Source organism: Setaria viridis, chromosome 3 (assembly GCF_005286985.2).
Source record: "Setaria viridis chromosome 3, Setaria_viridis_v4.0, whole genome shotgun sequence".
NCBI lineage: Eukaryota > Viridiplantae > Streptophyta > Magnoliopsida > Poales > Poaceae > Setaria > Setaria viridis.
The window spans coordinates 9,483,608-9,503,135 of NC_048265.2; the positions used below are offsets into that span (position 1 = coordinate 9,483,608).

At 46.3% G+C, this 19,528-nt stretch overlaps 1 protein-coding gene, 1 non-coding gene and 1 pseudogene across 3 annotated transcripts; 2 read left to right on the top strand and 1 right to left on the bottom strand.

The window, feature by feature from the left end:
* The first annotated feature begins 299 nt into the window (after nucleotides 1–299).
* On the top strand, nucleotides 300–3,188 carry LOC117847611 (uncharacterized). Of its 2 annotated transcripts, none has more exons than XM_034728844.2 (4): nucleotides 300–644; nucleotides 1,236–1,593; nucleotides 2,177–2,304; nucleotides 2,531–3,188. In XM_034728844.2, the coding sequence occupies exons 1-4, from the start codon at nucleotides 585–587 to the stop codon at nucleotides 2,957–2,959; spliced, it is 975 nt and encodes a 324-aa protein (XP_034584735.1). In that variant the 5' UTR covers nucleotides 300–584; the 3' UTR covers nucleotides 2,960–3,188. The 2 variants fall into 2 exon arrangements, with proteins under 2 accessions (XP_034584735.1, XP_034584734.1); XM_034728843.2 differs by having other exon boundaries at nucleotides 308–644; nucleotides 2,525–3,188.
* Nucleotides 3,189–3,437: 249 nt separating this feature from the next.
* Nucleotides 3,438–3,509, bottom strand: TRNAC-GCA (transfer RNA cysteine (anticodon GCA)). The gene has a single exon. It is a non-coding gene; the product is annotated as a tRNA-Cys (tRNA).
* A 1,293-nt stretch (nucleotides 3,510–4,802) lies between these two features.
* On the top strand, nucleotides 4,803–10,595 carry LOC117850462 (O-fucosyltransferase 1-like; annotated as a pseudogene).
* Nucleotides 10,596–19,528: the final 8,933 nt, after the last annotated feature.

The window sequence follows — 19,528 nt, forward strand, 5'->3', positions numbered from 1 at the left end:
GCAAATGCTAATTTGCCTGTTCGCTTCAGCTTATAAGTCGGCTGAAAAGCTGAAACGGCTGATTTGTTGTGAGAGAAAAATACTGTTTGGTGGCTGATAAGCTGGCTGAATAAGCTGAAGCGAACAGCTCCGTTGACTGTGCTGTGGCGTACTATGCTGTGGCGAAGAAAAAAAAAAGTCAATGGACATCCACATGGTGATCCGATCATCCGACCGCAACATCTGGATCCAAGAGCCGGCCGCCGATAGAATACCCAACCAAACACTTCCCGTTCCCAGTTCTGGCTGCCCTCGTTCCTTGTGCCTGTTTTCTCTGGCATTTTCTCCTTTTTCATACGAGGCGCACGACACGCGCGGAACAGCCAGGAGCCAGCCTTCCAATTCCAACTCCTCGGGTCTTTCCCCTCTCGTACTCCGCCGGGCTTGTACTAGTGCGCGTTCGTCGCCCGTCGCCTCCGTTTCAACCCCACCTTCTCGCCGGGCGCGCTCGCTCCCCTCCAGATCCCCGGCCGCCGGCGCGCGGGCCGGCTCGGTTGGACTCGGTCTTCCGCGCCGCGCGCCGCGCGCGGCTGTCGTTCGCGGGGATGCGGTGGGGCGGTGCGCTGCTCCTGGTGGCCGTCTTCGCCGTGGTCGCCGTAGCAAAGGTGAGAACCGGGATTTTTCTTCTGCTCTACGGTCTGCCCTGTTCCCTTCCGCATAGTTGATGGTCCGGATGACGAGCTGCGCTGCTGCTCACGCGATCTGGGGCATGCGCTTAACACAGGAGTTCCAGTTGCCTTTAGGTGCTTGTTTTGAGCAGACTTGCTGCTTAATCGGATTTGGATGGTTTTGAAGCCGCTAGACGCATATGTAGGCCGAGTGTGATTTAGCACCGAGGCATCCCCGTTAGCTTACAAAAGCTGTACTAACTTTGATCTAGCGTTTTAATCAACAAAAATAACACTAGGGAGATAAGGTTGTTGCACAAAATCTAAGTGTCCAGATCAAATAGTCATTGCTTGTGCTTTCAATTGATCCCAAACAAGTTCCCCAATTCTTGGCACAATTCTGCAAATTCAAATAACCAGTGAGAATACTGATAGCTTCAGGGGCTGCAAGTCCAATGCTGAAACACCTATTATGCTGAACTCAGTTTCAAATAAGCAAGCACGCTGAATCAGAGGTCCATTTGACTAACAGGCACTGCAATTATGTATGGGTTTTCAATGTGGTAACATCTTTCCTTTTGGATTCAGGATAGTGCGGATACGCTACCAGTCGAAACAAATGGTGATGGCTCTAGTGCACAGTCAGGTGTTGAGAATTTAGAACACCATGATGAGCCAGATCCTAATAAAGAGCATGTGGCCCACGAGAATGGAGGAGTCAAGAATGATAACAGTGGGAACAATAAGAAGGATAACTCAACAGAAGGAACCAACATCAGAAGAGATGACTCAATACCGCAGCCAAAGAACAAAGATAACAGCGGAACAAAATCTTCACAAGCAAAAGATTTCTTGCAAGATCCTCTTATTATGGGGTGTGATCCGTCACATAGATGTATTATTGAAAATAAGAAATTCATCGGCTGCTTAAAAGTTCCGGGAGAAGGTGATTTTTCTTTTCTAGCCATTTAGTATTCTCCCTTATTTGTCATTGTGACTAATCCTATGAACTAAGAATTCTTTACTTAAGGGCTGATTGCTATTGTGTTACCACAGTTACTAATACCATTCCATTATACAGAACCCTGACATTCAAAAGTTGTGATTTCTTACTTTTAAATTTGCTATTGAGAATATTTGAATGTGAACATCAATTTTTACATCCCCTAACTTTGAGCTTACATCTGTCCAAGAACTCATATACCAGAACCTATTCCTAGGAGAAATATTTCCAATCCAGGCATTAAATTCCCAAATAGGCATCAAATTTGAAGGCCAGATACTTATGTTCAGCTAAAATTTAGCATCCAAGCAGTATTTGACCAATTATAGTTGATTTTAATAGTTTCCTAGAGAATTTAGAAATTCGTGTTTCCTTTTTGACACCCGTCACCTTTATTTACCCACAGGAATTTTTTTAAAACATATTTATTCTCTATATGCATTCTGATGCGTGTTTCATATTTTTCTGTGGTTGTGTTCCTTCTTTTGAGCTCTAACCATGCTTAATTTGATATTGTTGGAACCAGATTCACTAGCTCTCTCACTTCTGATGGACAACAAAGGCGTGGACCCACTTGATGTTAGCATCACAGCTCCGGATTATGTTAGTTTAGCTGAAGATACTGTCCATGTTGAAGCAAATGGTCATAATGAGGTATAAAAGAATAGTGTACCCTTTAGCTATACCATTGGGCTTTCTGGTTTAATTTTCCATATGTCGTCAATAATATACATGTTTAGTTGTACTAGCTTATGAATTATAAAACTATTGTTTTAGTAACATGCTGTTGTTCTTATCTTTGATTTGGTTCAAGTGTATTTGAGTGGTCTACTAAACCTTTTTTTCTGCTCTTTTGTTGTCATTTTTAATTTAGACACAGGTCAGGGTTTCCATCAGTGATGCTGCAAACAGCACGGCCATAATCCTCAAAGTTGCAGGAGAATCCTGTACTGTTAACATTCACAGTGCAATCACAAGGGAGACTGGCAGAGTCATACGGATGCCGTTTACCTCAACATACGCGCTGGTATCTGTCTTTCTTCTCCTTGCTGTGGTGGGAGTGTGCATCAAACTTCGGAGGATGCGCAAGCAAGATGGTGGCCCTGCATACCAGAAGCTCGACACAGCTGATCTACCGGTTTCGACTGGAGGTAAGAAAGAACACAAACAATCTGATAAGTGGGACGACAATTGGGGAGATGACTGGGATGATGAGGAAGCGCCGATGACACCATCCAAACCTATGCCCAACCCATCCTCCAAAGGTCTCGCTCCAAGGAGATCGACAAAAGATGGCTGGAAAGATTAGTTAACAAAATGATGTCATTTAAAGGAGCATTGTGGAAATAGTTCCAATGCATAGACCATCTTTTTGTCTTCCTTTTTAAGGAAAATCTTGTGCTGTTCTCCTTCTGGTTAGATTTATGGAGGATGCTATATCAGAGAGACAGACCGCGATACATTGATACCATGCAGAAAATTTTGTATGCTCTTGTGCCATTTTAAGTTACTTGTGAATATAGTTTTTCTCAGGTGCATTTCTATCTTGTCTGAGGCCCTATTTGGACTGCAAGGATGTTGATGATATGCTAGACTAAGAATAATAAAATTGTCTTTGTATACTCCATTCGTGAACCAAAATTTCTTATGATGAGATGAGCCGTGAAAGTTCCAAAAATTTATCATATATGATTTTTTTTTTCTCCATCGCCCATAGGGCTGTCGTTTCATAGTTAAGGAAACATCCTGTTACCCTTCAGATTTGCTAAAAAAAAAGTTATCAATTAAGGGCCCATCCGGGTTCGAACCGGAGACCTATTGATCTGCAGTCAATTGCTCTACCACTGAGCTATGGACCCTTCTATATTAGTTGTATAATTCTTATAATTATTATATATTTAGACCATTGACACTCACATTCCTTTGCTTCCTTCCGTCTCACACGACATGACGACAACCACAAACACAAATTGTAGATGAAGCCTCTCCTCTTTATTAAAACAAAAGATCTCATCCGTTACAATGGAGTGTGCTTCTCTCTTGTATATACATAGTCCTAATATACATTCATCTACTTGGAGGGGGTTAAGTTTGATATGAAACCACGTGTGCTTTAGTATGACTTGATTTGCAACAAGGACATGTGTTTTCCCCATTCTTTTGTATGACTTGATTTGCAACAAGGTGGCAGTCCTAATTCTGCTGCACTACTATTGTTGGATGTTGGGTCCTTTTCTCACTTGGCGGTTTAGGGGGTTCTTGCACTACTGGTGTTGTGTTGAGAATGGATCCACCACTCTACCGAGCACATTTTTAGACGTTGATATAGATGTGCTAGCTTTTGCTTTGGCTTTGTCTTATTTCTACGTTCACAGCTCCCAATCGCTTTGTCTGGACTTGTGAGTAGTAAAGATCAAAATACAAAGTTAAAAAAGGGATAAAATCATAATTACATTTCAAAATTATATAGAGGGGCACACTTATTTTCCATGGCCCATGTAGTTTCACCGTGGATTGGCCCTAGACGTGTGGCGTGTGGCCCAGCACAGGCAACAGAGCAAAGGCCCATCAGTAACAGGATTAGCAGCCCCAGAAAGTCCGCCAGTCCCAGCCCAGGCGCACGCCGACCTGCGCCTTCGAAAACTCGCCCGATTGCCAGCGGCGCGCAGGCACTCCCAGATCGGCTGGACGGCGCTGCATCGGATCGGAGCGGCGGCGGCCTAGAGGCTGGAGGCGTGGCCCCACGCTGAGGCCGTGCGCCGTGTGGTCGGGTGCAGGGTGACCGGAGTTAGCTAGTGCGGCGGTGGGGAAGTGCGCAGAAGCAGGCAAGCAACCAACCAAGGGGGCGCGAGCGCGACGCGGTCGGGTTCAGTTGCTCCACTCATCCACTGTCAATCACAATCTCTTTGTCAAATTGTTTGAAATTATAATCATTAGCGCACACTGAAATTCAATCTGAAATTATAATCATTAATCTTACCTATTAGCTGTCTAATTATTAGTTTAATTCAATCTAAAGTTCAATCATTTTCCACGTCCGGCTCTGCTCCCGCAATCGCCCTCGTCCAGGTCCGAAGTCCGAAGTCCGAACCCTTCGCACGCGGCACGATCAAATCCCCCGCCCGCGACCTAATCCTAACCTCACGATCCCAATGCGGAGGTGAGCCGCCCGCTTCCAGCAGCGATCCGTCCCCCAATTCCTTTCCCGCGATTTTTTTTTGTCATTGTGGTCTATTTTGTGTCGCTGATTCTATTGCTTCGGCGAACCGCGCTCGCAGGGGCATCGGCAGCGAAACGTCACTGCGCCGGCACCATGGACCAGCGCGGCTGTGGGTCGCCGTAGCGGTGCTGGTGACCGGCACCATCTGGCTCTGGTCCTCCTCCTCCGTTGGCCTCCTCGGCACGTACAGGGTCCAGGTGTGCTCGCCTCGCCCATGCCTGTTTCTATAGTGATTTCGTTGTGCTGTTTGTTCTGGTTGGCATTGGAGGGAAGGTCGATAGCAATGCCATGAGAGTTAAAGTGAATGGTGAGAGGCTATCGCTATGCATGTGCTGGTGCTAACCAAGGCACTTTGCGAAGCAAATCCCTGATGGAACATTTAAAGCAAATTATTCTGCAAATAATGTCATAGCAGTAGACCTGTAAACATTGAAGCATGCTAGCGGATCACGACATAAATATAAGGACGTTTATAAAATTGACAGTTGAGACAATATTTAATGGATAAGGACTAATGTTAAAAAGAAATGGCCCAATTTTCTTAGATATTGGTGCATCACGTATATTTTCAGTTTCAGTTCATTCGACCTATTGATTGAGTTATGCTAAATGCGTGGAATTGAATTGTATATACAATGCCTATTTGAATTTCTACCAAATTATATCTTATACTGACATCAGTGCTACTGCTCAAGCATTTTGTTGCAAATGAGTTGTGGAGAACTGCAGATTCAAATGGTTGGAGAGCATCTTCTGCACCACGTACCTATTGGCCTCATAAGTTTTTCTCTGTATCCTCCCAAAAGTTACTGGTCTGACCTTATGCCATTCCAGGTGATGGCAAAATGAAATTCTGAAATGCGATCTCTCTACTTGCAGCCCCACCAACTGAATCTGAGAGCAATGGGTACTTGCGCGTCCAGTGCAATGGCGGTTTGACCCAACAACACAGTGCAGTAAGATTAATATAAAAAACTTTGCCTCTAAAGTATTATCATGCAAATTTTATGTACTCATGGCAACATAGCTGAGAGATTTAAGATTACTGCTGCCTTGATTTTGTAGATATGTAATGCTGTTGTTGTAGCACGAATCATGAATGCTACACTAGTGCTGCTAGAGTTAGACACAAATTCATTCTGGCATGATGAGAGGTACATAAGTCTGAAATGTCTATCATACAGGAACATCATTGCATGCAATGTTACCAAACCCTGTGTTCTTCATGATTCCTTCTGTCCGAGCAGTATTTTTTCTTCCTACAAAGTAAAAGAAGTGTCCCCCCAAAGTTCACTGCAGAACTTCTCTTATCAAATATTCTGCGGTTTGCATTAATTGATTTATATAGTTTCATAATGCTTTTTATGCCTAGTGTACATGGTATTACCATTAGATATTGACATAATCCAAGTCCATCGTAATAGGGCTCTAGGAGGAAACTTTTCCAGTTAAATTATAGTCTACGGACCCTTATGTAGGACATTACAGTTTGTCACCTTTTCAGCATCCTGCCTGAAAGTTTGTGCATAGTATACTAGATAATGAATTCTGAGCTAAGTTATAAAAACTGAAACTTCTTTTTGTTAAAGATTGTAACAATGCAGATATTATTGACATACTTTGAAATCCATATTTTCGTTTTTGGGTAATGCCATCATGAAGATGTTAAGAAGTTATGGTGAAAAATTAGTTGGACAAACAAAAAACTAAGATTTAAAACACCTGACTATGATTTTCAAATAATAAGGTGGCCATTGCATGTTAGTATGCTGCACTCCTTGCAAGATAATTTATTTGGTAATTATAATGAGATCCCATTTTCTACATTTACATTGAGTTCACTTCTTCTCTTGCTTTGCACCTTCCTGTTCAACTTGTTTACGTTGAATGATCCACAAGATTGTTCTCGGTTGGTGTTTACTTATAGTTCTTTTCCATTTATGTATGGGACCAGTGGTTTTGTAGATTTATATGACGTTCCCCACTTCATCAAGACATTGAAACATGATGTTCGAATTGTTATGAGCGTTCCAAAAATCACGGCACAGGGAAAGGCCAAGAAGCTCAAAGCATATAAGGTGAATATATTTAGAGCACAGTGGTATGCTAAATTTAGCTATACTAAAGTCACTTTTTCTATCTTTGAAAATTCAACATTTTCTAGATATTCTATACTTATGGAACACTTTTTGTCCTTACAGATTGATCCACCTAGAGATGCACCGGTTACTTGGTACAGAACAACTGCTCTGAAGAAGATAAGGAAGTATGGTGCGATATATTTAACTCCATTTTCACACCATTTGGCAGAAGAAATTGATGATCCAGAACTCCAGAGGTTGAGATGCAGGGTGAATTATCACGCACTACGATTTACGCCAAATATCATGAAAACAAGCAGTGATATAGTGAAGTAACTTCGTTCAGAAGGCCATTTCATGTCAATACATCTTCGGTTTGAGCTGGATATGCTTGCATATGCTGGGTAGGACTTTGATCAAACCACAGTGTGTGATTGCTTAATGCTGAAGTGTATCCATTGGTGGAGAAGCCTATCCCTGTTTTCTTTTTTATGTAGCAGGCTTAAGAAAGTGCCTACCCCCCAACTCGTTTGGGGCTATTTGTTGTTGTAGGCTTAGGAAAGTCTTGACGAGGGTCAAACATGGCCCTTACGTAGTTACGTGGAACTCATAACATTATTCATTCATAGATATCAAATTATTAAGATGAAGTCATAATGGCCATTTTCAGTCCTTGGTACTAGTTTAGAAAATTATTCTCTTATTCAATTCATTAATTTTGACTATTGTTGATAACCTATACATGAAAATCTGTTATATGTAGTGGTTATTACTTGCATGCCTTGCCATGTAGTTTCGTTTTTGTGTTGCTAGACATGAACATACCTTACTTCCAAAATGAAAATTGCAGGTGCATCGACATATTGACCCCAAAAGAACAGGAAATCCTGTTGAAGTATCGGAAAGAACATTTTCCAGAAAAGATAATTGTCTACAGGGAAAGAAGGCTCATTGGAAAGTGCCCTTTAACTCCAGAAGAGGTACTGATTCTTCTTATAGACATTGTTCCTGATGTTTGTCGAGTACTAATATATAATCTAATTGTGTGCCGACACTAAAAGTTAATTACTCTGGATGGGGGTACAAATTTAGGCTCAGTACCTAGTCAGGTGCAGTGCATTTTGTTTTCAGCTTAGCTCCATAGGTACCGTTTTGAATTTATATTACATTTTCAATTTAAGTGACCAACAGTTTGTTACTAAATATAGGTAACATGAATACTTGATCTTGCTGTGTACTTGCTATTGTTTGTACCTTGTCTTTACGTATCATGGAGAATTTATCATTCCACTAAAAGCAAGACCCACACAATCTCTGATCTACATCATATTGTTTTTGCTATTCATGATTTGTATGTATGCTGTTCTAGTTTCCATGATTGCTTGAACGTTGTATACCATTCCATGTTTTTGGCATTAAATGAGGGTGCATCTAGGGTGAACACACCCTAAAAGTTGGAAAATTGAAAATTCCATAAAAAAACATACCTAGAAGCTTCAACAAAAGGTGATTTGAATCCATACACCAAATTAGATGCACTTTTTATTTATACCATCAAGCTAGTCAATGACATGTGGGGTCTGGTCCTAGATTTGATTGACATTATGAATGAAAAGTGCACTTGAGGTGGTGGTATGGTTGGAATATTTTTTTAAAAAATAGCACAACCATACTTCATGTTATGACATATATGTATCCCAAATTTCAAGTTCAAACTCAATCTGGATTGATGTATACAAAATGAAAAATTCAGCTGAATTTGTGATTTTTGTATACATCATCCAGATTGAGTTTGAACTTGGCATGGATATATATCACAGTCTAAGTATGGGTGTGTTAAGCTTCTAAGCATGCTTTTTCTAGTGGAGCTTCCAAACTTCCAACTTTTAGGGTGTCTTGACACTAGATGCACCAATTAAATGAACCATTTTGATTGGTGAAAAGTGATTATAAGGAGCAAAGCTGAAGCTTATATAAAAATATCAAATACGGGAGTTCATGCATGCCTACCTTTTTCGTCCTCGAACCACATAACCAGAGCACCAGAGAACTTTGGCCCTCAGACTAAGCCGTACATTTTTGACCCACACATGGCAATGGTTAGTTTGAGGTCCACAATAGACCTTGTTCCTTCTAGTAATATTTCTTTAAAGCACAAAAATGTGGGATGACAGTATATGAAAAATAAATATCATAGCCATCATAACTGACTTTTCCGTTGAATAAACATTTCCCTAAATAACGGAAAAATGTTCTATTTATATTGTTTTGCAGGTAGGTCTTATTCTGTGTGCTATAGGATATGATAACACAACACGGATTTACCTTGCTTCTGGCAAGCTCTTTGGTGGGAAAAGCTTCATGAAGCCATTTCAAGGCTATGTTTCCACGTCTAGAAAACCATAGTATGGTCGGAAGTGGAAAGCTGGAAGAAAATACCCGAGGGCTAGCAGGATCAGCAGTTGATTACATGGTCTGTCTCCTGTCGGACATTTTTATACCCACATATGACGGCCCGAGCAACTTCGCAAACAATCTCATGGGTCATCGCCTATACTATGGTTTCCGAACCACAATCACACCAAACAGGAAGGCCCTTGCTCCGATATTCATGGACAGGGAGGAAGGGCATGCATCTGGATTTGAGGAGAGTCAGGCAGGTCATGTTCAACACCCATTTTGGCACCCCCCACAAGCGCATCCATCTAGAGTCTTTCTACACAAACTCATGGCCAGAGTGCTTCTGCCAAACGAAAGCTAGGAATCATGCTGACCGGTGCCCACCCAACAATGTAGATGATGTCCTCGAAAGTCAGTTCCGGTATAAAGAAGACATAGAGGTGGAAGCTACTAATCAAACTGACTCCACCAGCCAAACCGAAGAGTTGGCTGGTGGAACTGAGTTAGCTAAGGTTTATTGATTGACAGATTGTTTGTCACAGACCTGGGTATGACATTTTTGGAGGAAGGATTGATGACTCCAGATCTCTGTAGGTGATTATGTTCAACTCAAGATTTAGTTGTTGAGACTGTTAGTCTGGGAGGGTCAGAACCAGATTTTGGATAGGTTTGGTCATGTAGAGTTCTGGGGAAGAAAAATCCTATGAACGTCATGAACTATGTGGCTACTACAATTGGAGATCTTTACCCCATATGCTATAGCGGAGTGTTTAGTGTCTCCAGTTCTATTGGCTTTATTTGCTGGTCCTCACTGCACACGTCTGGTTGAATTCCTGTGTTCCTGGTCCTGGAACTTCCCCTGTTTTGGTTTCGCAACTGACCATTCTGCAAAATACTTTGATTTCACTACCTTAAAAAAGGACATCACTCCATTATTAAGGGGTCGAGCACCGGTCATGACTAGATTGGATTTTACTACTTTGATTAGTATTCATGCTCCCCAATTATGACTGACGTTCTCAATCCTAAGCTTGCATATTGTGTTTCTTGAGTTTTCATTTTGTTCAATTAGTTCCTGTCAATAAGTACATGATTTCCATGAAGATAAGTGATGCAACTATTACTGTGCGTAAATAGTTTCCTTCTTTCATTGATACTCCGTCAATCTATGTTGTTTTTGTTTTCCCAAGGATAAGGTGCTAGTGTTTCAGATCATATAGATGACCTTCCCTTAACCTCTGAAACTATACCAAGGTAAGCATACTTGGCAAACACATACGACATCTTTATACTCTCAGTAATATTCCTTCATTTCCTTTCTCTTCCTCCTACACCGTTCATTACTACCTCCAACGAGAACGAAACGGTAGAAGATGACTAGGACACTGAATATTGATTGAGAAGCTGGCAGGTTAAATCAGTAAAAGGAAATGCCGGTAAAAATTACTTAACTCCAGATAATCAGTAAAACAGCAGAAGATGGCCGAAAATGCCGGTCTATATATTGATGTAGAAGCCGACAGGTTAAATGCTCTTGGAGATCAGTTATGCATGTTATCACATTTTTTAGTACTCACAACTTAGGGTAAAACGTTCCATTTCCATGATTGGCAAAGAAAGGGTTAGTGCTCAGGTACTTTATTCGCATATTTTTTGAGTACTCACAACATAGAGATAAAGTCTGACAAAGAAGGAATCCACTTGTAATTATATGAAGAATTGCAGAAATTGCTGTTCTTGTTCAATTATGTGATCAAGGAGTACAGTACTCAGGTACTTTATTCGCATAAACTTTACATCCATTGTTATATTTCTACAACTGACTTGCTTTTTGCCCTCAGTGATGGCTTTGATCATGTAGTGCCGATACTGGAGATTTATCTACCTAACATGTCCATTTCCATGGAATCTGTGCTGCTGTACATTGTGGTCTGCCAAGGTAAGTTCTGATTGTTTTAGAACTTAATATTTTCCCTAAATTAGTTGATATGGAATTTATATTTTCAGCGTCTGGATAATTATACTTAAAAGTTAGGATAGCAATTCCATTTCTTCCCTGCCCTCCTAGACATTTCGGTGATGCATTACATGACGAGCGGTGTGCACGACCCTTAAAGCCTGCTTCCATCCTAATTTAGATGCCAGATCATAAATCAGTTACACTCTAACGCAAACAATAGAATTCAGTAAAAATTGATCCCCTCTGAAAGGGTTTCTCAATTTGTTTTCCCATTTCAGTGGCCCGGGGCAAACTGAATCCCAAGAGCACGCACGGCAAGAACTTTGGAAGACCCCTTGTACGGTCGTCCTGTAAGTTTTTTTAATGAATTAACCTGTTTTTTGGTGTTGTGTTCTGTACTTGGCAGATCCGCTTTGCCGTTGCGGAGCCGGTCCGGGACCTAGAATATGGTGAGGTGTTGAGCCCGCCGGTGTCCCGGTGAGCTGATGGAACGACCTGAGACTGACTCCTGATGGATCTGGGCAACTGGCATCTCAGGAGTGCAAGAACTGCCAAGGCCCCGAGTGTGCATACTTGCAATTGCAAGCGAACCGACGGTAGTGCATGGTTTCTGGTACCCATCCCTGTGTATGGATGGCCTCAGGTGTTGTTCCATACGGGAGAAGCTAAGTTGCTTGTACACTTGTAATCGTCTTTTCAGTCGATGATCCAGCCGCGTAATGTGCGCACGGGAACACATCAAGCGGAATCCTGGCACGACGAGTATGGTCAGAAACAGCGGTTTCTTCCACTCTTGGAAGAACCGGTGCGTCTGAATTCCTCTCGCTTCTACTGAAAACGACAGCTGCGGATTCCCCCCGGAGGACCCGGATAGGCGAAGGATTCTCTTCTCCAGTGTCAGCACGACACGCTCGCAAAGGATTCCGCGCAGAATGCCAGCCCGATCGCTTGGGCGCGGGGGGACTGCCGTGCCGTGGCGCCCTACGGAATCGATCGGTGAATCGGTCACCGTGCGGGCTAGTCATGAGCCGAGCCGAGCCGCCCCGGGGCCCGGGCTGCCGGCACGCTGCGCTACACGTGAATTATCGGCTCCAGTTGAGGCATCTGGACTGGGAGCTTTGCGGGCTGCTGGGCTGCTGCCGCTTGGTGCTTGAACTCCAGTCTCCACAGCGGTGTCGTCGTGCACGCAGCTGCTTGAACCTCCGGCCAAGGAACAAGGAAGCGGCGTAGCACGTCATTGGTACAGGAGCAAAAGGTTGGCTGGTGGAGACACGTACGCGCGCCCCCCGCTAGCTCCTGTTCCAGGACCTCACGACACGAGTCCACGGCACGGCACGCGCGCGATCGGCAGGCTCGATCGGCAGCGTCAGAGAGAATCAGACAACAATGATGCAACGGCCGGCACTAGTCACTAGTCACTGCATGCGCTGGCCGACTTTTTTTTTTTATTTTGAGCCTTTTCGTGAAATTTTTTCACAAATAGATTCCTGGTGGAACCAATTCCAAAAATGGAGACTTAACTTGGCACCGGGCTACAACGTTCCCACAATGGTATGACCACGTGGCATGGCATGGATTACATGACGTGGCATGGATGACGTGGCGAGCGAGCTGGTGGGTGGTAGCTTGGCGCCAAGATCGGTGGCGCCAAAGCTTGGCGCCAGGTAGGCTGGCGCCAAGCCTTTTACCGCAGCACCGCCCCTCCTTCCTTTTGCGCGTCTGTTTCATTTCCCAATCTTGTTTCAAACCCGCGCCGCCGCCCTCGGAGCCTGCCGCCGCCGTCGCCGCCCAGAGGCCGCTCGCCCCCGCCCGGCGCTCGCCTGAAGGCCGGAGCCGCCCCCCGCCCGGCCGCCCGGAGCCGCCCCACGCCCGAGCCCGCCTGAAGGCCGCCCGGCCCCGCCCGGCGCCCGAAGCCGCCTTGTCCGAAGGCCGCCCGCCCCCGGTTCGGCCGGTGGCCCACGGCCCGGCGCCCGCGTCCTCCACGGCCGGAGGTCGCCCGACCCCCGCCTGGCGCGTGCCCCCACCCCTTGGCGCCGGTGTGCACCTGTGAGGTAAAACTCTAAGAAAAGTTATAGTTAACTAGATAGATAAAGAAGGTAGAATTTAGATAGGTAGGTAGAATTGTTAGATAAATTAGAATAGTTAGTTTGAATTTAGATAGGTAGGTAGAATTGTTAGATAAAATAGTTAGATAGATAAATTGATAGATAGATAGAATTGTTAGATATGAAAACTAATATAATTTGGTAGTTTTTTTATGAATTGCAATGATAGAAGGAATAGAGAATACTCATGATACTATTTAACTAGGTGGATGTCCAATTTTGTTTACGTAGTTAGATGTATAGTTACATAGTAAACTAGTTATTACGATATTTAGTTAAGTAGTTGTATAGTTAAGTACATAGGTACATATTATGTGATATAGTTAGTTAGTTGCATGACATAGTTAGTTAGTTGTATTTAGTAGTTAGTAGTCAATTGATACTATCTTATTTCATACTAGAGACCTCGTACTTAGAATGCTTCATTTATTATGGACTAAATGAATTGTGCGTCGTTATATTGATGTACTAGATGGAGAACGTAGTGAGCATATATCATGGAGGCACCGTGGAAAGGGATGACTATGGATGTGTTAAGTTTGTTGCCATGCAGTGCGAGGTTGTGATATTTGATGAGAAACTCTCGTTTAGTGAATTGCTTGCAAGGGCTCGGGAGGAGCTACATTGTCATGGAGATGATAAAATCACAGTCGAGGGCATACTTCACCTAGGTTCCCCTCTCAACATTCAAAGGAAGATGGTCCCAATTCGGTGTACAGGCTAGTGGGAAAAATATGTGAGAACGGTTATGAATGGTCATTCCCCAAGTGTTGAAGTGGTTGTTCGTCGGGTGGGAGTTGATCCAAATACTCGTCGGTTTTCCCGACCAATGGGTCAACAGGCACACTTCGATCCTCCCATCCCAGAACCTGTTATGGACGTGGAGGTTGCACTTACAATTTCCGATGCTGAATCTGCCCCCAATGAAGTAGTTGGACATGTTTGTCGGATTGTTGATGATGTGGCGGACTCTCCTAATGAGTTCTTTTTCACTCAGAATGATCCGAGTAAGTGTCTTATCAGTTTCTATTGTTGGGAGCTAACCCCATTCGTTCCATCAATTTATTCTTTACTCATATTTGTACTTAATGTCGCAGGAGATATTCTAGAAAATGTGGATGTGCCTCTAGTTGCTGCGCAAGTGCAATATGGAGATGGATTGCGTGGCTCCAATAGTGTTGAAATTATGAATGATGAAGATGCATACGAGATGGGAGTGGATCTTGATTCTGATGATGATCGCCCTGCTGGAGAGATGACAGAGAGTGATATTGAGATGTTCAGGCATATCTTCCCTGGACGTCGTGATCCGATAGTTCACAAGTTTAGCGATCTTACTCTTTCCGATCAGACGTTTGCAGAAGGACGTGATGATGAGCTCCTAGAAGCTCCTGAAGCTAGTCCTAGTATAGTTATTGAGGAGGGAAGGGTATTTAAGGACCTTCCCGCATTGAAGAGGTGGTTGCAGGAGTTTGCGGTGATACGGAAGAGACCTTACAAAGTGTTGCATTCATATGCGGAGCGCCATTACACAGTTGTGTGTGACAAGGAACGGTGCCCATGGAGGGTTTGTGCAAGGAAGCAAAATATCACCGGGAAGTGGAAGATCACAAAAGCTGTCGGTTCACACAATTGTGCTGACCATGAGCTTACAGTGAGACATCCGCAGTTAACATCTACCCTAATTGCCAAGAGGTTGATGGGAATATTGAAGGAACAACCCAACATGAAAGTTAGAACATTATCAGAACCGTTGAGGAGATTTATGGAGGTTATGTGATAACTTATGGTAAAGCTTGGAGTGCTAAGCAGCGAGCGTGGAAGACGATATATCGGGATTGGGAGTCTGGGTAGGAGCAGCTGCCAGTGCTTTTTAATGCAATAAAAGCGGTGAATCCAGACATGCATTATGAGTACATCCTAAAACCAAATGCTTGGAAGGATGGGAGGTAGATATTCGGGCGTGCATTCTGATGCTTCCCTCAGTGTGTGGAAGCCTTCATGCACTGTCATCCTATTTTCTCTATTGATAGTACATTTTTGATTGGCAAATACAGGGGGACACTTCTTATAGCCATATCTTGTGACGCGAACAACATGTTGGTTCCTTTGGCATTTGCATTGGTTGAGAGGGAGAACAATGACAGTTGGGGATGGTTCTTAAGACTAGTCCGGATACATGTGGTTAGGCCTGGCAGGGAGGTTGGCATCATATCCGATAGGCGGGTCAGTACAGTTGGGGGTCAGCTGTGCTGTGTTACCTGTACCGGCAGCTGTGCGAGGCATGCCATTGGACCTTGGGCTCCGTGTCAATTGGTGTGTGTGTACCTATTGCAGTTATGGATGTGGGCTTGTTGGGGATACATCCCCAGTACCCGTAAGGAAGGAAGAAGTCAGACTCCTACTAGGATTCCCCTATAATCCTATTAGGACTCATCCCGTGTAATCCTACTAGGACTCCTTGTAATCCGACTAGTACTCTGCCCCCTGGAGTATATAAAGGAGGGTAGGGGTACCTAACTCGGCAGGTCACACCTCAACACCCAAGCGCAGGGCGCAATATACAAACATCCCTAAACAGGATGTAGGGTATTATGCTACTCTAGCAGCCCGAACCTATCTAAATCCGTGTCTCGTGTCCTCGCTTTTACCTTCAAGTTCCAAGTCCGGCAATCCCCCGCTACACATTCTGCTACCTCAGGTACCCCTTGGTAGACGGCCGGTATAAAACACCGACATTAATGCCCACCGTGGGGCAGATCGTCGATATCATCGGGCGAGCTTGAAGGACCTCATCTTCAAGCCGGCGTTCGCTTTCAAAGCGGGCGCAACCTTCGTCTTCAAGCCGACATTCGCTTTCAAAGTGGGCGCAACCTTCGTCTTCGACTCCTGACTTTGCATTACTGACGGCACTGGGTCCTTCCAATGCTACATCATCGATAACCAGGAGAATAAGCACCTCGACGGGAACTCTCTTCCACAAGAAGTGTCGTTGTCAAGATTCGCGGATCAAGACTCTAGACTAGTAAATTTCTTTTATGCGCGTAAGGCTTCGGATGGTGGCGTGGGAGACACGGGGTTAGACTGGTTCGGGCAAAGGAGGCCCTACGTCCAGTATCGAGGCAGCTCGTGTTGCCCACGCGGGGTTCTGTAGTAGGGGTTACAGATGGGCGAGAGAGGGAACTGATCCCAGGTCTCTTGAGGGTGCTTGTGCTCTAAGGGAGTGTAAGAGTGTGCTGTTGGCTTGAGGAAAAAGTCTCCCTGTCTCAGGACCCCCGGTCCTCCTTTTATAGCGCAAGAAGGAGCTCGGGGTTACAGTTGAGACAGGCGTCAGGAGGAGAGGAAGAAAGGATAAGCTAAGTAGGAAAATAATACAAGGGGAGGGTCCCAAGGCCGCCGCTCTTGCTCCGACCTCCGGTCCCTATCAGCACATCCGGCGAGGGAGGGGGATTCCTTCCAGATCTTGTCGATGATCTCCCTGGTCGCCGTTGCCATCGAGCGTGATGATGATCCTCAGCCTCGGCATCCGCGCCCATCGGGGAGGAGGTCCGATTCTGTTGCCCCACCGATTACCGTAAGACCCGGACGTTGCATCCCTGAAACTGCCGTTGGGAGCACGGGGCGCGAGAGTGAGTGACGCGCCCTCCTGTGCCGTTCGGCGCAGCTCATGAGTAACCCGTGGAGAATCAGAAGGAGTCGCGGCCACTGCAGCCCGCGCTGCACGGCCGCGCACCGGTATTCGTGACCGGTTATGTTGGGGACGCCGCTACCTTTTGGCTTGACAGGGCCGCGACGCATTTATGGCGAGGTCGATAGGGGGACCCACAAGATCGTTATCTTGATCCTCCAGTCCGCGCCCGAGACGAATATCCGTCTTGTGGACCCGAGTGAGTCCGACCCCCGCGCCCAGGGTCGGGCGGGGCGGAGTTTCTGTGGTGGGGTCAGGCGCTCCGGACCCCGGTTCCCTGGGTCGGGCGAGGGGGAACCTTGCGGCGAGGGGTCAGGCGCTCCCGACCCTGGGACCGTGGTCGGGCGAGGCGGAACCTTGCGGCGAGGGGTCGGGCGCTCCCGACCCTAGGACCGCGATCGGGCGAGGCGGAGTCCCGCCATCGAGGGGTCGGGATTGTCCGACCCCGGGGCCCTAGGTCGAGCGAGACAGAGTGGGATGTTCTCTGCCTCTACTGGGTCGGCGGTACTCGTAATTACCGCAGGTGGGCCTGGGCCTTCATGATTGTCGCTTTAAGCGGTACTAGGAGGTCGTTAATATTTCCCCCCAACAAGAAGCAGAAAATCTCATCGAGAAAATTGACAAATTAAACCTCGGATCAAGGTTCGACTACAAACTCGTACTCCGACGGTGACTTCGGGTTCGACCGCGATTCGAACTCGAACTCCGACGGTGACTCCGGGTCCGACTACAACACGGAGTTCGACGGCGACTCCGGGTCTGGCTACAACTCCGAGTCCGACGACCACTCCAGGTTCGACCGCAACGCAGAGTCCAACGACGACTCCAGCTTCAACTCCGACTCGAAGTCTGACAGCAACTCTGAGTTCGACTACAACTTGAAAGTCCGACTACATTGCGAGCCCGCTGACGACTACGGGCAACTCGCCAATGATTTCTTCGACTATGTCGCGGGCACGCCGACGACCACGGTCGGCTTGCCGACGATTCTGTCGACTACGGGCAGCTCGTTGACGACTTCAACTACATTGCGAGATCGCCGACGACTACAAGCGGCTCGGCAACGACTTCGACTACTCTCCTTGACTACTTCACTCGACAACACACTAACGACTACTTCGTCATGACGCACGCCGACGACTTCTCCGAGTACGTTGTAGCGCTCGCCGACTACTACGGGCGGCTCGCCGACGACTACTCCGACCACATTGCGACGCTCACTGACGACTACTTCCACTACTCGTCTCGACTACAAGGCTAGTCGAGGGCGGACTACTCCAACTCCTCATTTCAACTAAAAAATTAGTCAGGGCAAACTTCGCATCGTCGACAACTAGTCCGAATCGCCTCCGACTAGTCGACTTCGTCAACAACCGTTACGGCTTCATCAACGACCGTCATGGCTTCGTCAACAATCATCCACGAATCAAGCTAAGTCACTTTTCCAAATTATTTTTCGGCTTACTTTCCGCTTGCGCGCAACACGCGCTCTACTCGTCGGAAACTCTCGCGCACAACACACGCTCTGTTCGCCGAAGGGCAGCAAACTCTTGTGTAAAATCACACTCTTTTTTTATCACAACGACAACTGCTCACTTTTGTCTTCTCTTAAGGTTACTACTGTAACAACCCTGGGCAAATCTTTCGAGTAAATCTTAATTCGGGTCCCCCAAATTCGTCTGTCTCAGCTCCTCCCGAGCAGGAGTGCTCCACCTCCGGTCCTAAGTCCCGACCCCTGAGACCCCGACCCACCCCGTTGGCTCCTTCTGAGTTCCCCAAGGCAGTGTCCCTTCAGTCTTAAGCAGAGGAGAAACCGAGAATGACCGGTGGATGGACGGGTGGACCCGCAAATCTTTTTCCCAGATCTCCCGAGGCAGACGCACTCGAGCGGCCTGCATCGCTTCAGAGCTCTCCCGCTGCGTGGCTCAGCTTCTCCGACGCCCGCCGCTTCGCCCAATCACCGGCCGTGACCGAATGTTTTCCCGCGCCCTTCTCCCCAATCGCCACAGAAGCCCCTCTGCACCCCTTTCTGCAGCGCCTCGTCTCGCTCGCGCCCTCGCCAACCGCGCCTTGGTGCTCCGACGCCGCTATGGAACAGCTTTGCCGCCTGCTGCGTCCAAACTGCCTCGCAGCTCGCGCCCATCATCACCACGCCGGATCCCCTGCTGCAAGGCCCGATGCCTTCCGGCTTTTCCGCCGCCTCTCCACAGTCGCGCCGCCCCGAAGGCGCTACGCGATGATTCCTCCATCGCCAACCCTGACTCCGGCCGCGACAGTTTTTTTCTGCCTTGCCAGAACTGTGCCCGGCAAACCGCTGCTTCGCGCTCGCCTGCGCAACCGCAGCCGCCTATCTTGTCACCTGTGCAACCTCGCTTGCCGCGTCATTCCCCCTGTCACACCCATCAGATCCGCCGCACGATGACG